At 41.8% G+C, this 27,733-nt stretch overlaps 1 protein-coding gene across 1 annotated transcript; it reads right to left on the bottom strand.

Annotated features, from left to right (window-relative positions):
• Positions 1–27,550, bottom strand: LOC138982236 (sericin-2-like). Its single transcript, XM_070355473.1, has 3 exons — positions 27,052–27,550; positions 3,220–3,527; positions 1–2,760 (listed from the first exon to the last, which is right to left on the bottom strand). The coding sequence occupies exons 1-3, from the start codon at positions 27,089–27,091 to the stop codon at positions 2,053–2,055; spliced, it is 1,056 nt and encodes a 351-aa protein (XP_070211574.1). The 5' UTR covers positions 27,092–27,550; the 3' UTR covers positions 1–2,052.
• Between the last annotated feature and the right edge of the window lie 183 nt (positions 27,551–27,733).

The raw sequence follows: 27,733 nt of genomic DNA, 5'->3' as shown, positions 1-27,733 counted from the left end.
CCCCCCCAAAAAAAAAAAAAAAAAAAAAAACAGTTCAAAATTACTCATAGCCTTTATATAATAGAAAAAATCACGTCGGCAAAGACAGAAATGTGTAAGCATTAAAACCTGATTTGAATAATAAAAATGTGGTTTGAAAAAATGTAAAAGGTGTCCAAATGAGCTATGCTTAAAAAGAGATCTTTCTGTACAAAACTATGGCGCATGAATGCAATGTGAAATAGCTACTACTGTTATAAATTACTAATGAAAAGATAAAAAGGATAAAGAAAATCTTCCAATCAGGTTGTGAAACAGTACTTGCTGTATCACAAACAGTGTGATGTGAGGCCCCACCAATGAGAGTCCAAATAAAGGACGCCTGCTGTCCTTTAGTCTATTACAACACAGGGTGACCCCCCTCCCGCCCCAAATGCAACCCACAAAAATGCTATTTGATTCTACATCTGACGACTGCATTACTTCATATTTGTCGTACATTAATTTCAGGTTATGCATGACCAATCCACGAAGTTGCAGGTCTGACTTTTGTGCCATTTCAAAACATGTTTCTAAATTCAGGAATCGACTCAACAGTACAAAGTTTTATATTGAGCGGTAGCCAAACTAACCCGATTTTAGCCATCCAGATTGTTACGTTTGGGATGATTTGAAGAACCTAGTATACCATAACCAACATCAGACAATCAGTGACTTGAATACAGCAATTACAGGCAGGATCAGGGCATTTTCATGAAGGAATGCGTTCATGTCATTGATGAATTTTGCTTTAGTGTAACTTTACAAAGAAGTGGGTAATTTTTCAAGTCAGTTGAGTTCACCGAATATCTTCATAGTTGTTGTGCATAAACTTCAGTTTGTTAAAGGCCAGTCCACAAAGTTCTCAGTCTGTAGGTAAAATATTCCCGCTTTTACCTTCTCTCCAAAATGTGTTACAAATTACTCCTCCGAAATTGTCAATGACACGAACGCTTTCCTTGTCATGGGATTGTCCTGAACCTAGCTTTAACTGCTTTCTTCAGGTCACCGATGATCTGGGGTGTGAAGGGGAAGTTTTGGTATACTCAGACATTCAGATTATCCAAAAGGTAAAAGTCGGGAGGGTTTAAATCCAGTAAGTATTGCTACCGCTAAATGTCAAAACTCGTTCTTTCACGTCGATCCCCGACTTCGGAAACTTGTTTGCCACTTTGTGGACAGGTCATGCATAAGCTGAAGTTGATGTACACCAAATATGAAGTCATTCGGTTAACCAATGTAGAAGTTATCAGCATTTCTGTGGGTTGCAATTTTTGGGTCACCCAGTATTTTGACGAAAACACACATCATGAAAGGCCATCAACAATAAAAGAACACTTTTGGCTGGTCGCAATGGTGTCGTTTCACTGCAGGCACTGTATAATGTTCTGCCAGCCTCCCTGATTATGAACAAAAGCATCCACCATTTCTCCACAAAAGCAGACTTTCTTCTTCATTCTCCACCGTTTCAGCACAAATGTACAGGTGACGATTTTGCTTCTCTTTTTTTCTTCTTCAATGTCTGCCATACGGTCGGTCACATATGCCACCCTTGGTGGATGGTGCACGCTGTGTATTTCTTGTGTATACATGTAACCAGCACTCGCTTTTGGTGAATGTGAATGAGAAAGGTTCACAAGCCTGCACGTGTAAAGCTGACCCAGAAATTGTTTCATTTCCCTTCTGTCCTGACGAGAGATCAAACCCTGGAGCAGAGACACTTCAATGTGATGGACTAACCACAATCATGCGACAATGCCATCAAACACCAAGATAAGACACGTTTGGAAAGAAACAAAATGCAGAAAGGAAATCCAGCAAAAGTTCTAGAACCGGCTTCACCGAGATATATATATCCATGTATGAAAGCTTACTTCACTTCCAACACTGTAAACGAAAATTTCGAAAAGCAGTGATGTATGCCTATACAAAGCTGTCCCTGATGAGATCACATTTTTCACAAACCAAAACTGAAACCACAAATGGCACTAACATGTGAACGTTTCCTTCTCTTGTACTGGCATGAGCTTCTGTTCAAATACAGGATCCAGAGTCAGACCCGTACACGAATGGACTCGAAGACTTCTGCTGGGGAGCTCGACCTCGAGGTGTAATGCTGTCAGATCCTGCAGTCCCGTTGGCTGTTTTATAAGACTGGCTGTTCCTCTGAGACACAGGTCCAATTCCATTGGCTGGTTGGGAAGTATACGTTGTGTCCTTACTACCGCTCTGCTTCACAGCTGGAGGAACGCTCTCACTTGATGAAGCCGACGATTTTCTGTCGCCTGAAGAAACGGAATTCTGCGCACTGTCTCTTGCTTGCAAAAGGTCATTCTTTTTAGAGACGGACACACTTCGCGAAGTTCCTGCCGCTGTAGCCGAGCTGCGGCTATTCAATCCTGAAACACCATTACTCCCGGAAGCGGGTCTAGCGGTTGGAGCAGACGCCCCTTCCCTATCACCCGACGAAGGCTTGTCTTTGAGGACAGCATTAGCAGTAGTGGACGACGATTTTGTGCTCTGGGCATTAGAATAGGCACCTCCCTGCTTGGCACTCTCTTCGCCACTTGGATGGAACAGGCGGAAGGAACTCGATCCCCTTCCCCTCGGCCAGCGAAATGTTTGATCGTAGGTGGTATCCCCTCCGTTACCACTGCCCGACGAGCTGGGGCGTGAGGGGGGCCTCTCAAGGTTGAGACTGCGAAGTTTGTCAGACATATCCACAGGATCTTTGAAGTGGTCCTGTTGGCACACAAAAACAGGAGTCATTCATATTAAAGAGATGTCATTAAATCTTCTTGAATGCGAAACTAACCACAGCTAAAATGATGTAGACACACAGCTAAAATGATGTAGACACAAGGACAGTGGTGATGTAAATTCGATTGGGTTGGGTGTGTGGGAAAGGGATGGATTGGGTGTGGGGCAACGGTTTGGGGGTTGCTCTGATCAAAAAGCAGGCGACAGTGAACAGAATTCGAATAGCCGACAAACAGGAGAGAAAGAGACAGAGAGCGACAGAGACAAACAAACTAAAACAAACAGACAGAGACAGAAAAGAGAAAAAGATATGGATGAGAGAGAGAGAGAGAGAGAGAGAGAGAGAGAGAGAGAGAGAGAGAGAGAGAGAGAGAGAGAGAGAGAGAGAGCAAGAGCGAGATAATTTAAAACTACAGCACACAAAACATAAACAAAACTTACCGCATAGGTCGTTGGAGATTTCGGATCAGCTAGCCTTTCACTCCACCTCCTTTCTTTCTTGGACAAACGCACTGAATTAGATCTACCCAATGGCGAAGAGAGCGAGCGCACGGGGGCGGGGCGAGTCCGAGGCGGGTTACCCTGAGGCGGGTTACCCCGAGGCGTGCTATTGGTCTGTCTTGCAGTTGCAGCCTGGGCGGAGCTTTGTGTGGCGTGCATGAAGCTGGTTGGCCTCTGTGTTCTCGGCGCAGCCATTGGCGTTTTGCTGGCCGTGTTGCGCTGTGCACTGCCATTGCGATGTGGTGTGGCTGAACAAAAGAAATCAAATTCGATCATATTGTTTACATTTCATGGTTTTTGTCTCCTTCTTAAAGCTAGAAGCTTAGCCTTGCCGTTGCAAATTGCAATTCTGGGAAGCAATGTGGACCAATCAATCAACCTGAACCAACAAAGAGGCAGAGAAAACATCATCCTTTTTTCCCTGACCATGAGCCTTTTTTCTGTTGGATGAAGCTAACATAAAAATGGTATTTCTGGGAAGCATTGTGGACCAATCAATCAACCTGAACCAACGAAGAGGCAGAGAAGACATCATCCTTTTTTCCCTGACTATGACTATGAGCCTTTTTTCTGTTGGATGAAGCTAACAAAAAAGAAACATAACATGTCGCATAAGGCGAAATTACTACATTTAGTCAAGCTGTGGAACTCACAGAATGAAACTGAACGTAGTCCGCCGCTAGTGCAAAAGGCAGTGAAAGTGACGAGCCTGTTTGGCGCGGTAGCGGTTGCGCTGTGCTTCATAGCACGCTTTACTGTACCTCTCTTCGTTTTAACTTTCTGAGCGTGTTTTTAATCAAAACATATCATATCTATATGTTTTTGGAATCAGGAACCGACAAGGAATAAGATGAAAGTGTTTTTAAAATTGATTTCGAAAATTTAATTTTGATCATAATTTTTATATTTTTAATTTTCAGAGCTTGTTTTTAATCCAAATATAACATATTTATATGTTTTTGGAATCAGGAAATGATGCAGAATAAGATGAACGTAAATTTGGATCGTTTTATAATGCAAATGCAATACCGAAGTCCGGCCTTCGTCGAAGATTGCTTGGCCAAAATTTCAATCAATTTGATTGAAAAATGAGGGTGTGACAGTGCCGCCTCAACTTTTACAAAAAGCCGGATATGACGTCATCAAAGACATTTATCGACAAAAAGAAAAAAAAGTCCGGGGATATCATTCCCAGGAACTCTCATGTAAAATTTCATAAAGATCGGTCCAGTAGTTTAGTCTGAATCGCTCTACACACACACACGCACAGACAGACAGACAGACACACACACACACATACACCACGACCCTCGTCTCGATTCCCCCTCTATGTTAAAACATTTAGTCAAAACTTGACTAAATGTAAAAAGCAGTGGTCAGGATCCGAACAGGCTTTTAAGATATGCAACTAAGCCAGGTAGGGCCTACATGTGTGATATACAGCCCCTTCATCCCTTTCACATCCATTCATTTACAATAAGGCTGATGACGTATAATGAAGCAAGATAATATTCAGATACTGTGGAGTACAGTCTCTGAATAAAGTAGAAGTGCAATGCCTTTGGCATGGTCGTCCCCCGGCACAAGCACTGATGAATACCCCCAGCGCAGAACCTACATCCCAAACTGTAGCCATAGTTAAAAAAAAAAATAAAAAAAAAAGCTTCCTTACAGTGTATCCTGCAAGAATATGAATTTTCTCAAAGTCATCGTACGTGGGGTAAAGCCATGTTTCACAGCAGGTTCTCTGGGATAATCACTATAGCAATACCATCATTGGCGAATTACGACTGTATAGCGATTTATCTTAATTGTCACCTTCAACATGTATACCCCTTCAACATACCGCGGCCCAAACTGGCTTTGTTGTTCTGTTTTTGTCTTGACTCAGGACCATCCATGTTCTTGTTCGAGATTTTCTCAGTACACTAAGGCCGTGTGAAACTAGCAATCCTTATGCAAGGTCAGCCCCCCCCTCCCCCCCCTCTCCCCCCCCCCCCACACACACACAAAAGAAAAAACTTGAACACATTCTTCCGTTGCTTGCAACTTTCCTCCCAAACACAGATAGTTCATGCAGGGTCTATTTTGTTTCTCCTCTGATGTGCACGATTACATGTTTTCGTAACCTGTCTACGTAGAATGGTGTGTAAACATATGAAAAGATGTTTGTTGGGTTGTTGACAGACCATCTTTTTTGTCGGTCCGAGGGGGAGCATATCGTCAGTGCCCTTCGAAGACCTCGTATCTTCAAAATCATAGTTCTGAGATAATGAGTGTTTTAAAAATCAAATTCCTCTTCACCAGATCAAAACGTGTTGATACGAGGTTTTCACTTTTTTGTTTTGAACTTTTTTGTTTTGAATTTAAGGAACAATTACGAGGATTTTCAACAGACTCGCAGGGATTCAAACAGACAATACGAGGTTTTCCCGCTAATGTCGCTAATGTCTCAACACCCAACGGCAATACGAGGTTTTTAAAATCAGGGGAAAAAGACCTTTGCAAAATAGATAGAGTTACAAGCTTTCCACAGATGATAGAAAAAAAAATCAAGGGACGGAACCATGCAAAAATCCGAAAATCAGGAAAATGTAAGTTACGAGGTCTTCGAAGGCCAGTGACGATATCGTCTTTTGTTTCATATTTATTGACCAAGGCCGAAGTCGATATGCCTCCCGAGGACCGACAAAAAAGCTGGTCTGACAACAAACCACCAAACATCGTTTTTGTCATCATTTTGGTAGTGAGAAAATAAGTGCACAATCAACACAGGGAGCCATGCTTTGAAACACGAGTTCCGTTTTGATAACCACTGGTAATCAAAGCTGGCGTGTGAAAGCAACTTTCTGTGTTTTTGAGTTCATTAAATGTTGGGATGAATATGTCAGGTTTGAGGATGCACAGTTCTGTAGGTGATAGTAGTAGTCCAGTGGACGATACCTTCCGCCTGTGGTTCATCTCGGTATTCCACCCCCTCGGCTTTCAGTTGTAAATATTAAGCTTAGTGGTCGAATGTGGAAGCTACGTTGGGTCAAAGGTCACAGAAGATTTGCGTCGTGCAGCGAAGGAACGAATCGCGATCTTGTTTCCGACTCAGTACCTCTTTGTTTTTCATTAGACCTGTCATTCTGCTTGCTCGGCTTTGTTAGATGATTGCATATCTTGTTGCTATTTTCTTTGCTTTTATTATTTCTTATTTACGCTTCGTTTATCGATACAACGTCTTGTGCACGGGTCAAAATGTGTGTGTCAGGGGTCAAGTGGTTTGACTTGAACTTGACGTTCGTGTTTCTCCGAACGTCTGTGTATCGAAACACAGATACACGCACTCCATGACTTTGTAAGAAGACAAAACATATCGGTAGGTTTCATTTGTTTGTGGTGAATTTATGACCTTTCATGAAGTAGTTTTGTTTTTTTGTTTACTTTTCACAGTTTGCCAGTTCGTTTTGGGAACTTTGCAAAGCAGTGTCGTGTCGTCTGTTTAGGTCTGGGGAAACGCCAATGAAAAGAGCCGAAGAATCCCCGAGCGTTTCTTTTGGGTTTGCTTTTGATTATCCATGTCTAACCTGCTTCCTGCAACTATGGTAACCGGGGATTTATTGCATGGGGAACATGAGATTTATTTCCCAGGTGCTTGTGAATGAAAACTCGTGAAAATGATGACAAGGGTTGTTATCTGGAGTTGGGTACCACAGAGGGTCATTGGATTGAAATAATAATTAAGTTTGGCAGTTGTGTTCGTTACTATGCTTCTTTATGTGTGTCTGAATGTTGCTTGATGCTAAAGCTATTAAACTATATTTTTACTAAAATATGAACGTTTTGTGTATTCGTAATTTGGGCAAAAACGTCCAATCGAGAGACCAAAATGGTGAGTAATTTGTGACATGCTGTTGGATGAAGCAATAACTAGGTCGTACAGCATGAAAGAAACACGAAAACGCCTTTGAACAGTTAATAACTTATCATAAACGCATGCATTTTCAGTAGAATGAGTACTGTTTGAAGAAGATCAACACAATCTCTAAATATTAACCATAGTTGTATGTGGTCAACTTCGTAACGTGTCGCTTCACAGCAGCCCCAACTTCATTTGCACAACACAGACCCACTCACCACAAACGCACGACTATTTTTGTCTGTCACTTCTTTAGCACACTTCGTAACACGCGTGTAGAACGCAAGAAAAAAGCCGATAACGTCCACAGTTTTTGTAATCTGTCATGAAAACCTCACAACATTTGGTTTCCCCTTTTACCTGTTACGAAGTTATCGTTGTTTGTCCTGTTATTTAAATCCAAATGATTTTGTAGCAAACTTCTTTTGTACTAAACTACACAGCATTTGTGGGGAAGGATGTCTATGCACCCGTTGTACCGTGGCGTTGCGTGGTAACGTCGCCACTAGCGACGGTTTGAAGTATCGTTTCTCATCTGCTCGCTCATGTTACGATGTTATTGTGACCATTCGTTGCTGCGCTAATTGTAAGATTTTTTTCCAAGTTCACGAAATAGCTTTAGTTATACATTTTTATGCTCACAGTGTCCTAAAGATCATATGAACACATCGTTGATGAATTTGAAGTTAGTTCAGTTTTGGACTCCCATGTCACAGTTTGGTACCCAGCTCGAGAGAACAACCCATCTATATATATGTCACTATGACCCGAATATGACACCAACAGAACCAAATGTCGAGAAGAAGAGACGTACTTTCTCCCAGCCTTTGGAACTCCCCTTTGGTTGCACAAGATTACTTGCTATGAACACCGCTTTCCGCGTCATTTCTTTTTACCCCCTGGAGGAGGCGTCCTTTTGAAATGGCGTCAACTTTCATAATATCCCTCACTCACTGTGCGTGTGCGTGTGTGCGCGCGCGCGTGTGTGTGCGTGTGTGTGTGTGAAACTATCTGCGTACGTGCGTGTGTCAGTGACCCAGACACCTAGATGTTCCGATGTGTCCTATCAACAAGACAATCCAACGCATACATGCCATTTCAACAATGACATTCGGGAGGGTGCGAGAGCCGGAGACTTTCAGCATACCTGTATGAATATCTGTATAATTCCGTTGCCTAGGTATGTCGAGGGCCCCAAAGGGTTTAAAACCGTGATCGTGATTGGCGTTTTTTGACCTTTCTGTGACCGTGATTGCCGAAATTTCCATTTCTGTGATCGTGATGGGACTTTGCCCGTGATCCGTGATGACAAAAAAATCAAGTCTCGTGATCGTGATCGTCATTTGTTTTCGTGATCGTGATGGGCATTATTGCAAAGCATTTTATTTTCAACGTACATTTTTTCACAGCTGTATTACACTCTATGATCCTCTAGTCTATTCGGTAAGGAGCCAACCCCGATTGAAAGGGAAGCAACAACACATTCAGAAATATGATTTTGAGAGCGATTGCTTCCCTTTAAAAGAACCAATTACACACTGATAAAAAGAGATCCAATCAGAAGGCAAATTGCAAAAGTCTACCAAACTTCATCCAATGGAAGGGCTTCGTGCAAAAGTTTTGAGTGAAATTCGAATTCGAAGATCAAAAATGGCGTGCAGCGGTACTGTCATCGAACTTCTGTTATATTTTGTGGATTCAAGCCAGACCAAAGCAGGCGGCGAGAATGCCTTCCTTGGTGGAAAGGTCAGGCTACGGGTCGGTCTTTCTGAAGACGAAATACCAAGGTATGTTGATCTATGTTGCTCTATGACTGTTCTGAATGTAGGCAAAGATCTTGAAATTTGTTCAAGATCTTTGAGTTTGAGTGAGATCATTGACATTGTCGACATTGCCACGTCCGGCTGTCACTCGCTCAGTGTGACCTCGACTGGCTCGAGATCGAGTCTGCGTTTAGCCAAACCCGAAACTAGAAATGTGTTTTTCATCCCAGCAACGTGGACACGCTTGGCATAGATTCTAATTGTCGCTTCTTTGCATTGATTAAGCTTGGATTTATTTTAGCGCCTGTAAACTTTAATATCAACAATGGGTTAAATTCAGAAACAATGTCGGGGAGACGCGCCAGTTTGGGTCACTTGATCCTCATGTCAAAGACGATCAAAGTCATGTTCGTTGGGGATTTTGTCAGGCATGCTACTTTTCCGGTAATTGCCGGAAATCCGATGAAGCCGTTTTCAAAATCTGGTAAAGTCAAATTTATTCCGGTGAAGTTGAAAAATTTCCGCAAAAAACGATCCGTGTGAATATCGCGCAACGCGAGCGGGCGCCGGTCTCAATGAAGCCAGCGCACAGTAGTGTTGTTTTCACCAGTTTGGAGGTGTGTTGAATGGTGGTGGGGGGAGGCTAAAATGGGATTTTTAACAAGATCACAACACTATTACAACCCCTAAAATGATGCCCAAAATGCACCAGATTGCACAGATTTTAACCGTTTTTTGAAAAAATTTCCGGGGGGGTATGCCCCCGGACCCCCCTAGTTGGCTCGCCTGCTTCGCAGGCTCAGGCTTGTGGCTTCGCTACTGGTACTGCGCGCTTCTTTCAGGTAAAACCGTTTTTGGCCTGTAGCATTCCTGTTTTTTATTCAAGGCCATGGAACCAGGCGATGGTGTACCTCAAATTGTACGGCAAAGTTGAAAATAAAAAACCCATCACACATACATGTACTTTAATTTCAATCCACCCAATAGTTTTTGAGAAAATGGGTTTACAAGATTTAGCTCTGGAAATGTGAAATTGTGCAAGTATATATTCATGTGTGTGAGTGAGGGTGTGGGGGTTGAATGTGTATGAGTGTAGAGAGAGAGAGAGAGAGAGAGAGAGAGAGAGAGAGAGAGAGAGAGAGAGAGAGAGAGAGAGAGAGAGAGAGAGAGAGAGAGAGAGAGAGAGAGAGAGAGAGAGAGAGAAAAAAACCCAATGAAAACAACATTCTTGTTACTGATTACAAATCATGATATGTATTTCTATGTGTGTATGAAAGAGAATTCAAAAAATAATTATAAAAAAGTGCAACAGTTGTCACTTTGTGTTGAATAAACAATAGATCCAGAGGAGCGAATTACTGTGTGGTTGTGTTTACTTTGACACGTGCTTTCTGTACATGCAACTTTTACCGTGACCGTGATTTGCCACTGGTGTTCGTGATCGTGAAAACAAAAATCAAGGTAACTGTGATCGTGAAAGCGAAAATTTCCCTTCCCGTGATCGTGATGATACCCCCCCTTTGGGGCCCTCTATGTCGTACATTGTGCGACAGCTGGATGCTATAGCTGGGGCTTAAAATGTATGAGTTCGGAGCATAGTATACGAGGATGTGTTACACGAATCGATACTAGAAATATGCAGACAAGTGTATCTGTGCAGGCTTCAATGGGAGAACCTCTTTTTCTCTGTCTCGGGTTCATTGTCTGTCTGTCTGTGCCAATCACAATTTGTTACGTTCGTAAACACATCCTAAGCAGAAACATATTCGTTCTATTCAACTTTCCCCCATCCATGAACATCAATAGCATTTCAAATGAGTAACAAACGATCGCGCGCGATGTCGACAAGATGAGAATCAAGAGAACGGACACAATGACAACGCACAGGGCCTTTAAAATTCAAATGCAGATGACACCGCATTTTCACAGGAGTGAAAGCGCATTATCACACTGAAATGAACGCTAATAGTTTGTCGCCCAGATCACGCTGTTCTCTTGAGGTGTCAACTCCTGGTCTTTGTGTGAAACACCTCAACACGTTTGCGGTGTGAATGCATGTGAACATTTTGCCCAAAGCCCCTAGATTTCCAGCACACACCTGTCACATACTTATTCAACCTTTGTCTGTGTCACTGAATCATGTTGTTGCGTGGTGCGTGGTGTGTGTGTGTGTGTGTGTGTGTGTGTGTGTGTGTGTGTGTGTGTGTGTGTGTGTGCCGGTGTGAGTGAATGTGCGTGCGTGCGTGCATGATAGTTAAGTTTTTAATATTAACTACCAAAATTATTTGTTGATTCTGTCAATGTCTTTAAAAAGTAAAGATATCTCTCTGTCTCTGTCTCTGTCTCTAGTATCTCTCTCTCTCTCTCTCTCTCTCTCTCTCTCTCTCTCTCTCTCTCTCTCTGTCTCTCTCTCTGTGCGTTATAACGTTCTCTGTGCATGTAGATGTATGCCTTCGCAACACTGTCCTCAGTCAGTAGTAGAGTGTGTGTGTGTGTGTGTGTGTGTGTGTGGGGGGGGGGGGGGCGATAAAACAAACAACAAGTCAACCGAGCCAAGAAGAGCCTTGCATTGTGGGTCCAGCGTTGGTGAAACATTCTAAAAGGATAGCGTCATTTTACCTTGAACTGAATCAACGATTACCAGCCTGCAAGTGCAACTATAGTGTCAATACATGACAATATCTTCTGCACATATCAGCACATGCCTGCTACAATGGAAATGGGCAGAATTTATTTCGTCCAGCCGAAAGTCTTTTATCAGTCTTGCTGTTGGACTGGTTGTTCGTACATCCTCACAACAAAACCATTTCCAAAGTCTACAATGTCTTTGCCACTTTCCCTGTAAAACTCAGTGCCCCCGTCCTTTCTGGCACATGATTTAATGTGTTTACACTCGCAAGACGGTTTCAGTATTAGAGTAGGCTCTTTGCGCATGTAGGGGAAGGGCTCCTAATGTGGACCACCTCCTGTTCTGACAAACTAACGGCGCTAGAGCGCTCAAAAAAGTTTTATTCGCTGTATTCACCCTCTCTGGATAACTTGCACATGTCAAAACAGTTGCAGAAACACAAATCTCAAAACCGTTAGGCTTTCTCTCTTTTTACATTTAGTCAAGTTTTGACTAAATGTTTTAACATAGAGGGGGAATCGAAACGAGGGTCGTGGTGTATGTGTGTGTGTGCGTGCGTGCGTGCGTGCGTGCGTGCGTGTGTGTAGAGCGATTCAGACCAAACTACTGGACCGATCTTTATGAAATTTTCCATGAGAGTTCCTGGGATTGATATCCCCGAACGTTTTTTTCGTTTTTTTGATAAATGTCTTTGATGACGTCATATCCGGTTTTTCGTGAAAGTTGAGGCGGCACTGTCACGCTCTCATTTTTCAACCAAATTGGTTGAAATTTTCGTCAAGTAGTCTTCGACGAAGCCCGGACTTCGGTATTGCATTTCAGCTTGGTGGCTTAAAAATTAATTAATGACTTTGGTCATTAAAAATCGGAAAATTGTAAAAAAAATATTTTTTTTATAAAACGATTCAAATTTACGATCATCTTATTCTCCATCATTTTCTGATTCCAAAAACATATAAATATGTTATATTCGGATTAAAAACAAGATCTGAAAATAAAAATATAACAAGAAGAGCAAACGCTCGATCGAGTCACTTTCGCAGTTCTGAATATTATATGAGGCATCAGATGGACAGGAAGAAATTGCTATTCACAACACAATACAGATGTAAATAATTTGATGTAAAGAATAATCCTATAAAGTTTGAATCAAATCCGATGAATAGTTTCAGAGATATGATATTTCAATTTTTTTCCTTCAAGACATACCTGTGACCTTGAAAAAGGTCAAAGGTCACCAAAGCAGACGTCAAAGTGTAGAGGTCACTGGGAGTCACGTTCACATAAAATTTGAGCCCGGTCACTTTTATAGTTTCCGAGAAAAGCCCAACGTTAAGTTGTGTGTTGCCGAACAGAAAAGGCTAGTTATCTCCCTTGTTTTTCTGATAACGTTCGTAAAAGGCTACAGATGTAAATACTTTGATGTAAAGAATAATCCTACAAAGTTTCAATCACATCCGATGAACTTTGTCAAAGATATAAAATGTCTAATTTTTCCTTTGACGCTGACCTGTGACCTTGAAAAAGGTCAAAGGTCAACGAAACCATCGTTAAAGTGTAGAGGTCATTGGAGGTCACGACTAAACAAAATATGAGCCCGATCGCTTTGATAGTTTCCGAGAAAAGTCCAACGTTAAGGTGGTGTCTACGGACGGCCGGCCGGACGGCCGGCCGGACAGACTAACACTGACCGATTACATAGAGTCACATTTTCTCAAGTGACTCAAAAATTATTATCAAAATTAAATTGTCGAAATCAATTTAAAAACACTTTCATCTTATTCCTTGTCGGTTCCTGATTCCAAAAACATATAGATATGATATGTTTGGATTAAAAACACGCTCAGGAAGTTAAAACGAAGAGAGGTACAGAAAAGCGTGCTAACCTTCTCAGCGCAACTACTAAACCGCTCTTCTTGTCAATTTCACTGCCTTTGCCATGAGCGGTGGACTGACGATGCTACGAGTATACGGTCTTGCTGAAAAATTGCATTGCGTTCCGTTTCATTCTGTGAGTTCGACAGCTACTTGACTAAATGTTGTATTTTCGCCTTACGCGACTTGTTTTCACTTTTGGCAGCATTCACTCCTAAGACCGTACTCAGGGCCGGACCAAGTTCGTTTGAGGGGGGTTCCAACTGAAGGCAGGGGTCCAAAGTCCACATTTTTTTCTCTCTGAGAGGTAGGCCTACATTGGATGGCCAGGAGGGGGGGGGGGGGTCCGGAACCCCAGGAACCCCCCCCCCCCCAGGTCCGGCCCTGGTACTAGTTTCATTTTAGCAGGGTGGACACCGATTTTCTACTGCAAACGAAAAATAATAGCAAAATCTCAAAGTATATGGACCATCTTCAACAAATCGAAGAAAATAAAAGCTAAAGGCTATTTTCATTAATTTATTTAGAAGCTTGCTGGAAATAACCTATAACTAGCCCTCGAGATTTAAAAAAAATATGACAAAAAGTTTTCTTTTCGTGGAAGTTGATAATTTCATTTATTTTCACTCTGTTTTTGATAAGCTTCTTTAGTTTCCTGGTGTGCTTGAAATAATGCTCTCATCAACCCAAAACAGATAAATCAAAAGCATATTTTAATTAGTCTGACTTGTACACTAAGTTGTATCATGTTATTATGAAGTATAGGGGGCTTATTACAGTGATTTGTGAAGACCACTTCACTGGTCCATATTAGGCGCCCAGGCTCCTAATATGGACCATTTGTGATTTTTTCTGTATTTAATTTTTGCTGAATGTCTATCAAAGCTATTTCACTCTAATTAGACCTAATGGTTAACCTAAGAGAGAAGGACTACCAAACACAAAATGAAACGCCTTCGCAAGAAAACAAGCTAGTTATCAGCATGAAACAAAAAGTGGTCCATATTAGGAGCTCTTCCCCTACATTATTGGAAATGCAAACAGAAATGATCTTGCTTTAGCTCTGTATACGATCTAGACTATTTTCATCCATCTTTCCATTCATACGGAATATTGGCACCAGCCAAGATTTATCACATTTTATTACCAATTCAGTGCCCCATATGGCTTTTTGACCAATCAGGACGGATTCTAGGTGACCCTCTAAATGTTATAACGTTCAGGCAGGGACCCTTTTTGTTTATCACGCTAAAAATTAACAAGACAAAGTACAAATGTAATTCAACAATATCAGCGTGATTTATTCTAAAGAATGACACTTATACTCTATAGTCTCTGGTGCAATGCCGACCGCTCACTTGAAATCTAAATGATCAAAGTTCGCAAAAATCAAGTGAAATTGCGTCACTCGCTTTACATCAAATGTATCTTTACGTCATTTCCTATCCGTCTGGAGTCGGTTCTAAATCTGTCGCTCTCTGTTCAACGAGAAAAAGCGAAGAAACCGAAACGCATGTTCAACATGGTTTATCTTGTGAGATTGTTGTGTGTCAAAGGCATTTGACCTGTGAATATTCATCACGTCATGTGTGTTACTCTGATTGGCTGACTCAGGTCACGAGCATTCTTTGACTGACAGGCATAATCAGGTAGAATCCCTCAAGTTCCCATTGCGGCTGTTCTGTCTAATTCGCGGGGTCGCTTCGAAATTTGTTTTGGTCGAATTAAACGGTAATAAAACCGTTATTTCTAATATGCTGACTGTTAGCAAATGATAACAGACATGTCTCACAAACGATATCAGCATTCGCCTAAAAGGCTCATACTTGATATCTTTTTTCTCGACATGTCTTGTTATCATTTGCTAACAGTCAGCATATTAGAAATAACTCATAATAATGACCCTACACAACAGCTTACAATAGCTCTCAATGAATGTCAAGTTCGTGTATAACAGTTGACAGTTGTACAGTCGAGCAAATAAACGAAGGTCGAATCCCAATATGTAGAAAGGGAAAAAATGCACAGCATAGGTTTAAGAGATAAGCAGTTAATGTAAATATCGCTCGCGCAGTGCATAGATAACGAGCTTTTAATTGTGCGTAAGCTATTGGATGGCATACGGTTAATTGTTGTTCGTCTTTCGCCGTCGAAAATGGCCAAGACTAAAAGTCATATGCACAGCATAAACCAAGAAAATAAGCAGTCAATGTATAATATCGCTCGCACAAATAACAAGCTTTTAAGTATATGTTAGCTTGCGGGTGGCATGCAGTACGCATGCATCGAACATGAACAGCTTGCTACATGCCCCGGGCTTTTCTGTTAACCCAGCAGAACGCTGAGACGAGTGAATCACTTGGTAAAACTCACTAGGTAATCACTAGCTGTCAAACTGAGCTGCGACGATGACTCAACGGGGAGGTTGAAATGTACGACAAAAAGTAAACAAAACAACAAATACACAAGTAACAAAATTAAAGAACAAACAAATAAAAAGACACATGTATAGGTCCGCCCTTTTGGAAAAGAATGCGTTAGCTTGAAAGAAACAGAAATTCTGGTATGTGTGTTCGATCATGTTCACGATTGATATTGTCACCTTGCTCGACCTTGAAAACCGGATGTACAATAACACGCAAAAAGCATACATCTAACACAAAACGAAAGGTGTAACTGAGCAAAGTCTATGCGTGTAGCACCCAGGCATCCATGATTAGAACCCACAGTCAATGTTAAATCGCAGTCCAGACTTCCGTTTTCAACGTCCGAATATTACGTCTCTTTAGCGTACGCGGTAAAGCCAAACATCGTTATATTACAAGTAAACCTTACGTCATTAGCGTAGATATCCACACACAATTGTGATATTTTAACATTGACACATGTTTGCAGCATTTGAAATAAGCGTTCAGGGTATTGAGCGAGGAAGACTTTCAGAATAGTAACTTGGACAGCTTTTTCTAAACGACTGACCGCGATGTCTTTGACATTCTTCACATGATTTCTAGATGACATTGGGCGGCTTGTTACAACTATAGAACATTGTACTCAATGAGAGACGAAACTGGGGCGGGGATGTAGCTCAGTCGGTAGCGCGCTGGATTTGTATCCAGTTGGCCGCTGTCAGCGTAAGTTCGTCCCCACGTTCGGCGAGAGATTTATTTCTCAGAGTCAACTTTGTGTGCAGACTCTCCTCGGTGTCCGAACACCCCCGTGTGTACACGCAAGCACAAGACCAAGTGCGCACGAAAAAGATCCTGTAATCCATGTCAGAGTTCGGTGGGTTATAGAAACACGAAAATACCCAGCATGCTTCCTCCGAAAACGGCGTATGGCTGCCTAAATGGCGGGGTAAAAAAACGGTCATACACGTAAAATTCCACTCGTGCAAAAAACACGAGTGTACGTGGGAGTTTCAGCCCACGAACGCAGAAGAAGAAGAAGAGACGAAACTTAGTCCAAAAAAGGATTGCATCTCCATTTGCAACGTACAAGAATATATATATATATAATAATATACATATATATATATATATACATATTTTTGTGTCTAACTTTTTGTGAGGTTATCATCCATTGTTCATTATATTCGCTAATGCTCGTCTTTCAAGAAAACTTCAGTTATACAAACAAACGCAAAGACAAGCAAAAACATTTTTTTCTTTGCTACTTTACATTTTTCAGCGTACACGTTTCCCTTCCTGTTTATGTTCAAAACCCTGCGTGTTTTGCTTACACGTCAGAAGTATAGGTACGACACAAAAACCCAACCATGTCGTGAGCACGTATTCGAGTATACGTCGACCTGCCTGCATGAATGAAAGGCACCGGTTTTACAATGACAGTAAGAAAGCTCTTTCAAGAATCATGCTCTCATTGTAGTCTGTTTTCTCGCGAACTGGATTTATCGAAGATCACGACCTGTATGTCGTCCTTGTCCGATTGAAACCTCGTAAATCGATTTTGAGCGTTTCGAGAAAAACACAAAAAACGTCTTTAAAAAATAACTTGTCATCAAAATAAGCCAATTTTTTCTGCACATGATCTACGAACACAAACAAATTACTGTGTGTAATTAAATAGTGTTGGTCACAATTAAAACGCACGATATTCAACAAAATTGCAAGATACGAGTTTTTCTTTTTTAAAACCCGACCAAACTTGAAGACTTACAAGGTTTTATAACATAGCCAAAGAGCAAAAAAGAAAAAAACAATGTTTTATACGCAGTAAACACACAATCGTTCATTTGTCACAATGTTCATTTGTTTTTTGATTGTACAAACCGATGTATAATCATTCTTGTGTAAAATGTCCTTGCAGTCTCCTTGCAACCTTGTCAATTAACACACAAACAAAACCAAGTGTAAACTGAAGCTTATCAGTACATAACATTCTTTGCTTGCAGGAAAGCGTAAACATCCATACAGGAGCCTTTGTGTATGCACAGAAAACAGAGTATTCATTGAAAACAATGAGATAGCTTAGTTTGAGTGCAATTGTCATCTAAATGTCCTTGAACAGCTAGTAGTTATGCAGGATGACCACTCATGAGAATGCAGAGCTTAACGACCATGGGGTAGACCATGTGTATTGGTATGAATCTACTGGAAAAACCTCCTTGACATGCTGAAGATGCTGCCACTTTATGTCTTTGATGGTCAGCCGTACTCAGTAGAGCTGGGGGATGATATTGGGCTCACCATGTGCTCTTCTTCTTCTTTGTGAAAAAGGCCACCACTCCTCAGAATAGATGAGCTTGTAGCGACAAGTACCGTCAGGCAGGTACTTCGGACTGCGAATATCCACCAATTATGGATCCCAAGAAGTGTCTGAGATCAAGAAAGTCCTTGAAGAATGTGTGGGCTACCTGGACAACTTTGTAAGGTTGCCTTTTTCTTGCAGAGGTGATGACTTCCACGTATTCGGCAGGCCAGACTATCTGCCTTCTCCTTAGTTTGTTTTTGATAGCTGGGTGTACAGAGTCTACTTTCATCCAGGTATGACCTTTCTCAGGAAACTTTTGGAAAACGACTTTTCCTTGACTGACTGCAAAGTAAAGATGGGCGTTTCCCAAGACTATTAAACTGCGGTTCTGGTACCCACAGCCGTCATTGTAGATAATGATTGCCTTGGTTGTTTCGCCAACTGTTGCTTTTGACTTATCTTTTTTGACTCATCCTAAAAGTAGCAAGTAACCTCTGTGTCACTCAATGTGAAGACAGTAGTGGCAGCACAGCTTGGCCTTGAAGTATTTGTCATTTGCTTATATACATAGGGCCAACAAGTCAACCTGCAGATACATGGTGAAAACTTGGACAACACCATTCTCTTTAGCAACCCTCTTGTCAATGTTCTGTTATTTGCAAGCTTCGTCTTTGCGTTGAAAGTGCATCTGGTACACATGCTATGGGATGTTTCCGTACTTGGATTCACAGCAAACGTTGCATTCATAGTTTTTGGGGTTGGTGAATCACAATGTTTGGTTTGCTTCACTACTTCCATTACTCCTGGAAGATAGTGATTTTGTTTCCAAGCGAAATCTGCACCATCAATTGACTCCTGCTCGCTCATGCGGAGCTTGCACCAGACAGAGCAAACATGACTCCTAATGCAAACAAGTCGAGCAGATACAGTTTTTGTCATGCTTTACAGTTGTTGGGTCAATGCAGTCCACATGAAACTGACCATGATAATGGACACAGTACACCCACGAAACACAATCAGAGTCCATACGAACAGTGATGTCATCTATGATAAGTTCCGTTTCGAAATTCCATGGTATAGAACTTTTATTCAGGCACACACAGCACATCAACCTAAGATCTTCAAGCGAAGAGAATTGGCTTTCATGTGTGAAGGACCCACTGCCAGACATGACGGACTGCATTCAGACACTATAACACAACTTCAGTACGTGACATATGCATACCTGTACATCTTCAGCTAACAAATAAGATCAGAAGTTCAGGACTGAACTGTTACATAGTTAAGAGATATTTCAGAATACTTTAACTGCTTAATCTCTCTTTGTAGTTATGCTTTTGTACTTAGCAAAGGAAAATACTAACAAAAAAATCATTTGAACAATAACTGATGTCGTAGAGTGTCATTTTACTACACAATACGTAATGTGGGCACTTCTAGCTTCATTAATGACTCTAATATTTAATTTTACCTAAACTCTGAACGTACGGACATGTTACCGTCACCTCGTATCTAACGGAAACAGTTTATTTACCGCCGTGTTTAGATATTAGAAAACCTGTAAGTCGACATACGAGGTTTGCATCGGCCAAAACTGAAAAACACACGAACAAAAAAAAAGCTCGTAACTCAAGTTACGTGTAATTTTGGTTCGCGGTTTTGCCAAAATGATATACGAGGTATTTTTATACCCATTTTTAACTGACTTCCAGCGATCTTAGGCTTTCACCACAATAACCAAAAAATAGAGAAAAAATCGTAGATTATATTGATGTAAAAAAGTAGATTTCGCAAAAAATCGAGTTACGAGGTTTTAATCGGACAAGGACGATGTGTTCCTTAGTGCTTTTTCTCAGGCTACAGAACCCAGTTCGTTCTAATCACACGAAACAGCCTTTTTAGTTTTGAACGTAGAGCTACCTGCACATTTGTTTTATTGGATTGGATATTGGATTGGATTGGATAAGATTTACAGTCCAGTGAGGTTACCCTCATGGAAATTCGGGCTGCTTTCTCCCCGGGGAAAGCGAGCTGCCATACATACGGCGCTACCCATATATTTTTTTTTTCTTGCATGCGTGTATTCATGTTTACAGTGGAACCCCCATTTTAGGACCCCCCAATTTAAGAGTCCCTCCCTTTTAAAGGTCCTTGTCTACATTTGTATACCAAAATCGCCATTTGACCATTAAAATGCAGAGTCTATTATCTACAAATATCAACAATACACCCCCTTTCGATCAGAAAAGACGAAGCCAGTGTAGCCGTTTGAAAATTCATTGTAGTATTCCAGCGTAGTACTCATAGTAGGATATCCTTATTTGGAAAATGCCAAGCGCAAAACTCCTCTCAAATCCCGTGCATTTCGTGCGTTTAAAAAACAGCTTGGACAGCGCTCCAGGGTCAAACTGTTGCTGCACTTGTTTGGGCGTGGCTATAAGCATAGTCACATGAATTTGATTGGTCAGTATTTTTAGGCAAAGCACATGTTCTCAGCAAACAGAAAACAAAATATTGGAAGCGTGAGTCACGCTACCCAAAAATAAAATTTTTTTTTACATATATTTGTTTTCTATCACTTTTTTCCCCATGGTTCATTCATCATTAGTATCGAAATCTAACCATAATATTATTGAAAAAAAGCAAAAAATGTAGACGACCACCTTTAAGACCCTGGTTTCTCAGACTTTTAGTTCACAACCTCAGTAATTTAACCCCATTTTAAGACTCTCTCCTTTTTTAAGACCTGATTTTCTCAGATTTGTGGAGGTCTTAAAAGGGGGGTTCCACTGTACATGTAGGCCTATGTCAGGAAGACATAAAGTCCTCATTGACTTGCAATCATGGGTTCGCTCAATGAACTCCTCTCCGCTGCAAGTTTAGAGATATCTATGTCCTCTCCATCTCCCTGGGCCTCGGGCACTGTCACAACAGGGAATACACATTTGATTCACTTGAACGAAGTAGACCGCAAAACAGTGGGATCCAATTTCCAGGGAACAGATGCAACAACGGCAATCACAACATGAACATGGGATCATAACATCCGTGGCGACCTTCCTAAATTGTTATGTGTTATGTCTGAAGCACACACCCCCGACACACGCTTTTCAGTACAGATACACACACACACCCACACATGTAGACACACGCAAGCAGATTCACACGCACACACAGAGAATAGACAGTGTGGGAGATATTATGAAGGTCAAAAGTTGAATTTGAAAAAGCCCCCCCTCAAAAACAAAAACAAACAAGAAGAAAAAAAAGAAGGTCAAGGGTCAACATAATTATCCGAAACTACCATTAAAAATAAATGTTGCAAAGTAAGCTTGTGTGTGTGCGCGCGCTCGCGCGCGTTTCACGGTTTGTAAACCAAGCTTTTACTTTGAAAATATCAATGAAAAGTTGCTGTGACTTATGCTGTATCACAACAAACAACAGAATTTTGGGGTTAGCTATAATCGGACAAATATGTAAAAATATTAAGTAAGTCCCATCAAAAAATCGATTTTCCCCACACAAGCTACTGCCTAGTGCTCAATGTTCCAAGTGAGAAGGTCCTCTCAGCAAACGCAAAAGCGTAGATGGATTTCCACTGGTTTACACGAAGGTTTAGCCTACACCAGACAGTCTTCTTCTTCTTCGTTCGTGGGCTGAAACTCCCACGTACACTCGTGTTTTTGGCACGAGTGGAATTTTACGTGTATGACCGTTTTTTACCCCGCCATTTAGGCAGCCATACGCCGTTTTCGGGGGAAGCATGCTGGGTATTTTCGTGTTTCTATAACCCACCGAACTCTGACATGGATTACAGGATCTTTTTCGTGCGCACTTGGTCTTGTGCTTGCGTGTACACACGGGGGTGTTCGGACACCGAGGAGAGTCTGCACACAAAGTTGACTCAGAAATAAATCTCTCGCCGAACGTGGGGACGAACTCACGCTGACAGCGGCCAACTGGATACAAATCCAGCGCGCTACCGACTGAGCTACATCCCCGCCCTACACCAGACAGTGGAAGGGAATGGTTTGCAGTGGGAGGAAGGCCAGTATCTTTCAAATTCTAGACAATCTTAAACAAAGGAGGATGAAAGTCGCTTGTTCATTTCAATGCTTATTATTCTCTCAGGTGCCAGGAGAATGATTCCGAATAACTCTCACTTACTCTATTACACATGTCGTATGCATTTAGAGCGCGTACTTCCCTGTGTTTAGCAGATCTGTGAAATTCTAGTCCTCTTCAAACCTGCTGACCCGTGAGGAAGCGTCCGGCAATACCATGACTTGACTTGACTTGGGCAACCATTAACATTATATGGCCAATCTGGAGTCGGAATGGGCGTCTGGACTATGGTCAGTGACGGTCCACAAGTACAATGCGGGGACGCAACAAGACCATCGCCTGCCCGATAACCATCATAACTGTCTCCGTCGCAACATTAGAGGCGCCCCTAAAAGGGGGGAAGAATGATACCGAGCCTATTAAATAAGCTTTGATGGACTTGCTCCGCCAAGAAACTGTCTCAAATCGCTCTGTTCGTTATATCAATATTCGGCCTATGAATTGGAATCACGCAACAACAATATAGCTTGAAACGTTCAGAAGATACTCTCTGCGGTAAAGCATATCATTACGCAACAAAGGGAAGTATAAGCAATCTAAATCAAATATACAACAATGTGTAAGATCTATGTGAAACCAGCATCTTTGCACCTGTGATAATAAGAAAAACGTATATTTAACTGAACAATCGACTGTCAGTCCTCTAACTGCTGACATTGATTAAATTAATTATCACGCTTAAAAGGGCAAATTCCCGTGAAACAAGACATGAAGGCAGCAAGTAAACCTTTTTTTCTTTTACTCGGGCTTCCCCCGAAAGCGGCGTGTGGCTGCCTGAATGGCGGGGTAAAAACGGTCAAACACGTAAAAACCCACTCGTGCAAAAACATGAGTGAACGTGGGAGTTTCAGCCCATGAACGAAGAAGAAGAAGAAGAAGAAGAAGAACTCGGGCTTAACACAACAGAAGCCGACAAATGCAGAGACAGGCGTGCAATGAAGTTTTAAGTGGTCCTTCCTCCGATTGTGCACTAAAACGAGCATTAAACAATAGTCTCGATCCGAATAACAATTAAGTTAATAACAGCTGGCCTGCTAATTTCATGTCCTGTGTGTAAGTGCTGAATTCATACCATGTTAGCATAGAGCTAATTAGTTATTTTGTGCTGCTTTGACGTTCTGTCTTTTTGTGTTGATTCGACGTGCAGCCATTTCACAGTTTTACGTCTATTCTATTGCGCATTTGACCTGTTGTCGTTCTGTGCTGACTGCTAGCTACTAGCTAGTATAGTGCTCATTTGTCATTTTGTGCTGATTTTACCTCCTGTCAGTGCTAATTACATGACATGTCAGCAAGTCGGCGTGGGCCATCATTCTCAAATTTGATGTTACATTTGATCTAAATTAGGCCTCCTAGTACAATAACAAATCACACTAAGCAGCTGTTCAACCAGTCGTCTCTACATTTGGCTTCATGTTCGTATGTGTTGCCTAGCAATCGCGATTGAGGTCAACGTATTTAGCAGCCGATGATATGACAAAATAATTGCTTCTGTTCCACTGACAGGAATATAGAACGAAAGAAAACCGAGAAAGCAAGATTAAAACGTGCTAGCAGCAGAATACTCTTATGAACATATATGAGCCTGGCGTCCTCATGCTTCCTTCATGCCTGAAGCCCAAGCTGTTGCTGCACGATGATGATGACTAAGAACTGAGATTTTTTTTTATAATAACGATAATAAATAAAAACTGGGTCGTCGGTTTGTCATATATATGATACAGCGGTACCTGCGATAAAAAAAGACCACTCTTGGGGCCAGCCAGAAGTGTCCCTACATTGCAGGTGGCCTGTCATGACAGGTATATCTTGGTAACCTTTAAAGGGAGGTGTCCTCTCATAGGAGGGGCCACACATCGCAGGTTCCACCGTAGTATCAAAAGTATTCCCAGTCGCTGAACAGACAACCAAATACATGTATCAAAAGTATTCCCAGTCGCTGAACAGACAACCAAATACATGTATCAAAAGTATTCCCAGTCGCTGAACAGACAACCAAATACATGTATCAAGAGCAAAAGCAAACCAACAACAACAAAAACGCAAACACTCTCTTCTCCCTCTCTTTCTTACAACACACAAACACAGAGGCATACAGATACCGAGAAATTCTCTCTTGTTCTCTACACATTTCAAATGCAGACACTTAACCCCAGACCCATCAAAATCATTTGTGTTATTGTTTTTTCCGTCTGCATTTGCATCCCGTGGTTATTTAAAAATGCACAGACAGTCGGCCCTAAAAAGTTGCTGGATCAAACTGCCATAAACCAGGGGTGGACAAGTTCCTTCTCTCTCTCTCCCTCTAAATCTTACTTTCACTTTCCATACATGCACTCGTTCCCTTTCGGACTCCCCCTCCCTAACCCCCCCCCCCCCCCCATCTCTCTCTCTCACTCACTCATAGTCTCTCTCTCTTACTTCTATAATACAGTATATATTATGCTTCTCAGTGTCGCTCTCCGTCTCGCACGTGATGCTGTTCTGCGCGTCTGACAGTAGTGTGCGTGCATAAGTGCGTGCACGTGAGCGAGTTTGTGTGTGTGTGTGTGAATACGTTCGGTGTGTGCGTGCATGTGTTTGCGCGCGCGCGCGGCGTGTGTATGTACGCAATATTCTAAAGTAGCTGCAATGCTACATTCGACAAACAAAATAACAATCGTAATTAATCAGCAAATTGGCAGCAGTGAAAACAACTTCAGCAACATAGCTTGCGTGTACAGTACATTGCCTGCATTCAAAAGTTGACATTCATAAAATATGCATACAATGACACTTGTTGTGAAACAGGCCAAGTCATCATATATAAAGCACACCAAGGCGCTATCAGGAAGGTTACATGCATACAACTGGAGTGACAACTTCTCATTTATGACCAAGAACACCAACGTCCCATCCCTTCACCACTCCCCGGTTAACGGACACAAACAGATACACACACACACACCGCTGGAACGAACAGGTAAACACACACACATACACAGAGAAAACACTCAAATGTTAGAACACACACAGAGACAAACATGCACATACAGAGAGAGAGAGAGAGAGAGAGAGAGAGAGAACATTCGCAAGGATAATTAGAAAAAGCCTAAAAAAGGACAACCGTTACCCCTACCCCCCCCCCCCCCCCTCTCTCTCTAACAGTGTCCCCCACCATCACTCAAAAATCCGTTACATAGCAAACACCAAGAAGAGGATTAAGGAAGGATACAAACCACTATGAAGAGAAATGTATGGAATCAATAAGCACTCGGCCCACCTGAAAAGCAAGTACAGTAAAGCCACAGCTCCATACCTGGGATTTACTGCACCAAGGTCATAGCAGCCGTTGTTGATAATCACATGTTTTTACTGCCACTGCTCCTCCCCCCCCCCTTTCCGCCCAAATCATCCCTTCTTTAATATTTTACATCCTCTTCGACCTCAGGTTTTGATTGTCCCCGTCACCGTCGCTACATTGGTAAAATTAATGACCCGGCTTCCACCCTTTAAGACTTTTTTGTGTGATTTGTTGTACGGAAAGTCTGTAAACTTTTCTCCATTGCAAGATACCCTCCCTTTTATTACTGAGACGTTTTGGAGGTCTGAAAAGTCAAGTTTGACTCAGTTGCACATGCAGGCTGAACGAACAGCGAATAAGTGCACAACCTACATGTCATAAATAGTTATAGTGTGATTGATGAATAAGCTGCACGATATTTGGATCGTAAATTGCATCACGTGCATATTCTTCTTCTGCGACCAGCGTTCAAGTGCTGCAACTCCCATGTGCACTCAAGAAAAGGGATAAGGAACTAGCAGGTCTGCACATAATATCTGACCTGGGAGATCGGGAAAAAAATCTCCACCCTTACCCCACCAGCGCAAGCCGGGATTCGAACACAGAACTTTCAAGCTTGAATACATGCGTCCTGACCACCGTAGGCTGTTGCGGCCATCATGTATTGCTATGATGTGTACACACTAGTAATATCAAATATATATACAACATTCATGATCATAGACGAAGGTCAAATAGCTAACATATTTCTTAGGTCACCCGGCCGTAATCAAAAATTATTCAGTGAGTTTACGATTATTTAGTCCAGTGAATGATCACATATATATATATATTGTCGCACATATCCACCGAATCAACATCTATGATCCGGCTTTATCATAATTATTCAAATTTAAAAATGAATCAAAGTAATATCAAATATATATATACAACATTCATGATCATAGACGAAGGTCAAATAGCTAACATATTTCTTAGGTCACCCGGCCGTAATCAAAAATTATTCAGTGAGTTTACGATTATTTAGTCCAGTGAATGATCACATATATATTGTCGCACATATCCACCGAATCAACATCTATGATCCGGCTTTATCATAATTATTCAAATTTAAAAATGAATCATTAAATACTGCTGGTAGTTTGGGGCATGGTTTGTCACACAAAACACTAACACTGGACCTAACAACTTTAACAAATATGACTTGATCATTTGTACATGTCACACTTCTATACAAAAGCAAGGCCGGTATCAATCCTAGTAGGACGAGGATGAACATGAGAGGTATCGAGCAGACAGCTAGTGTGTACTTTCATAACCCTGAGGCCAACATTCACCCACTGCTGGCAAAATCACACTACCTCACTCACACGAAGAAAAGTAGTAAAACGATCGTCGCGCAGAACCTGAATCGCATATATATCTCTCTTCCTACATGGAACACAAACAGACGATACAAAGTGGTCAGGTTTAACGGCCTTACCTGAGGAAACTCTGGGAAGACTTGCTTTCTGGTCCGTCATGGCCGACGTACGTGGCTGATCTCTTTCCAAGCTCCAACAGACTCTGACGGTGGTGTTCAATCAAAACACGTGTGTCTGTGTGTGTCTGTCCGGCCCGCCCGCCAGGCTTGCTTGGGTCAATGTTTTTCTCTCCGCTCTGACTTCCGAAACCTACACGGGCTGCTGATAAGCAAAGGTGCTCAACTTCTGCACATGTTACATTCGTGTTGCTGCTGTGTTCAAACTGTGATGTGCACGCCGCCTAAAACTAGATCACCACACGCTTTGAACAGATTATCTTTTTTACTTCAGGATCGGACTACACAGCAATAGAGAAATGTCCCACCTGCTCGTAGCTTTTTGTGACGATCGCTGTCTGTCTGGCTTGGGTGTGTAGTTTGCAGTGTGTTTAGCGCGCGCTTGTCAGACTGCCGATCGTTGCTTTGTTCCCAGTCATTGTGTCACTGTGAAAGCGAAAGCTGCGCGCGCACAAGCCGGGCGATAATGAATGAATATGCTAATTAAGACCACAGGCACCTGGCACTGGCGGTTCTTTTTTAGATACAAAACTCTCGCGCTCACTCAGGTGCCTGTGCTTCGTGGATAGTGTATATTTTATTTATGGGCGCAGACAAAGATTATTGTCATCATTTTCACGAGTTT

Source organism: Littorina saxatilis, linkage group LG12 (assembly GCF_037325665.1).
Source record: "Littorina saxatilis isolate snail1 linkage group LG12, US_GU_Lsax_2.0, whole genome shotgun sequence".
In the NCBI taxonomy this organism is placed as follows: Eukaryota; Metazoa; Mollusca; class Gastropoda; order Littorinimorpha; family Littorinidae; genus Littorina; species Littorina saxatilis.
Note: the sequence above shows the minus strand (reverse complement) of the source record. Positions and strands in the feature narration are given on the sequence as shown.

Excerpts from the sequence above, each read along its gene's own strand:
- LOC138982236 (XM_070355473.1), bottom strand. The coding sequence starts at position 27,091 with ATGACGGACCAGAAAGCAAGTCTTCCCAGAGTTTCCTCAG. Across the intron at positions 3,528-27,051 it reads TCTTCCCAGAGTTTCCTCAG|CCACACCACATCGCAATGGC; the intron begins GTAAGGCCGTTA and ends TCTTTTGTTCAG. Across the intron at positions 2,761-3,219 it reads AATCTCCAACGACCTATGCG|GACCACTTCAAAGATCCTGT; the intron begins GTAAGTTTTGTT and ends GTGTGCCAACAG.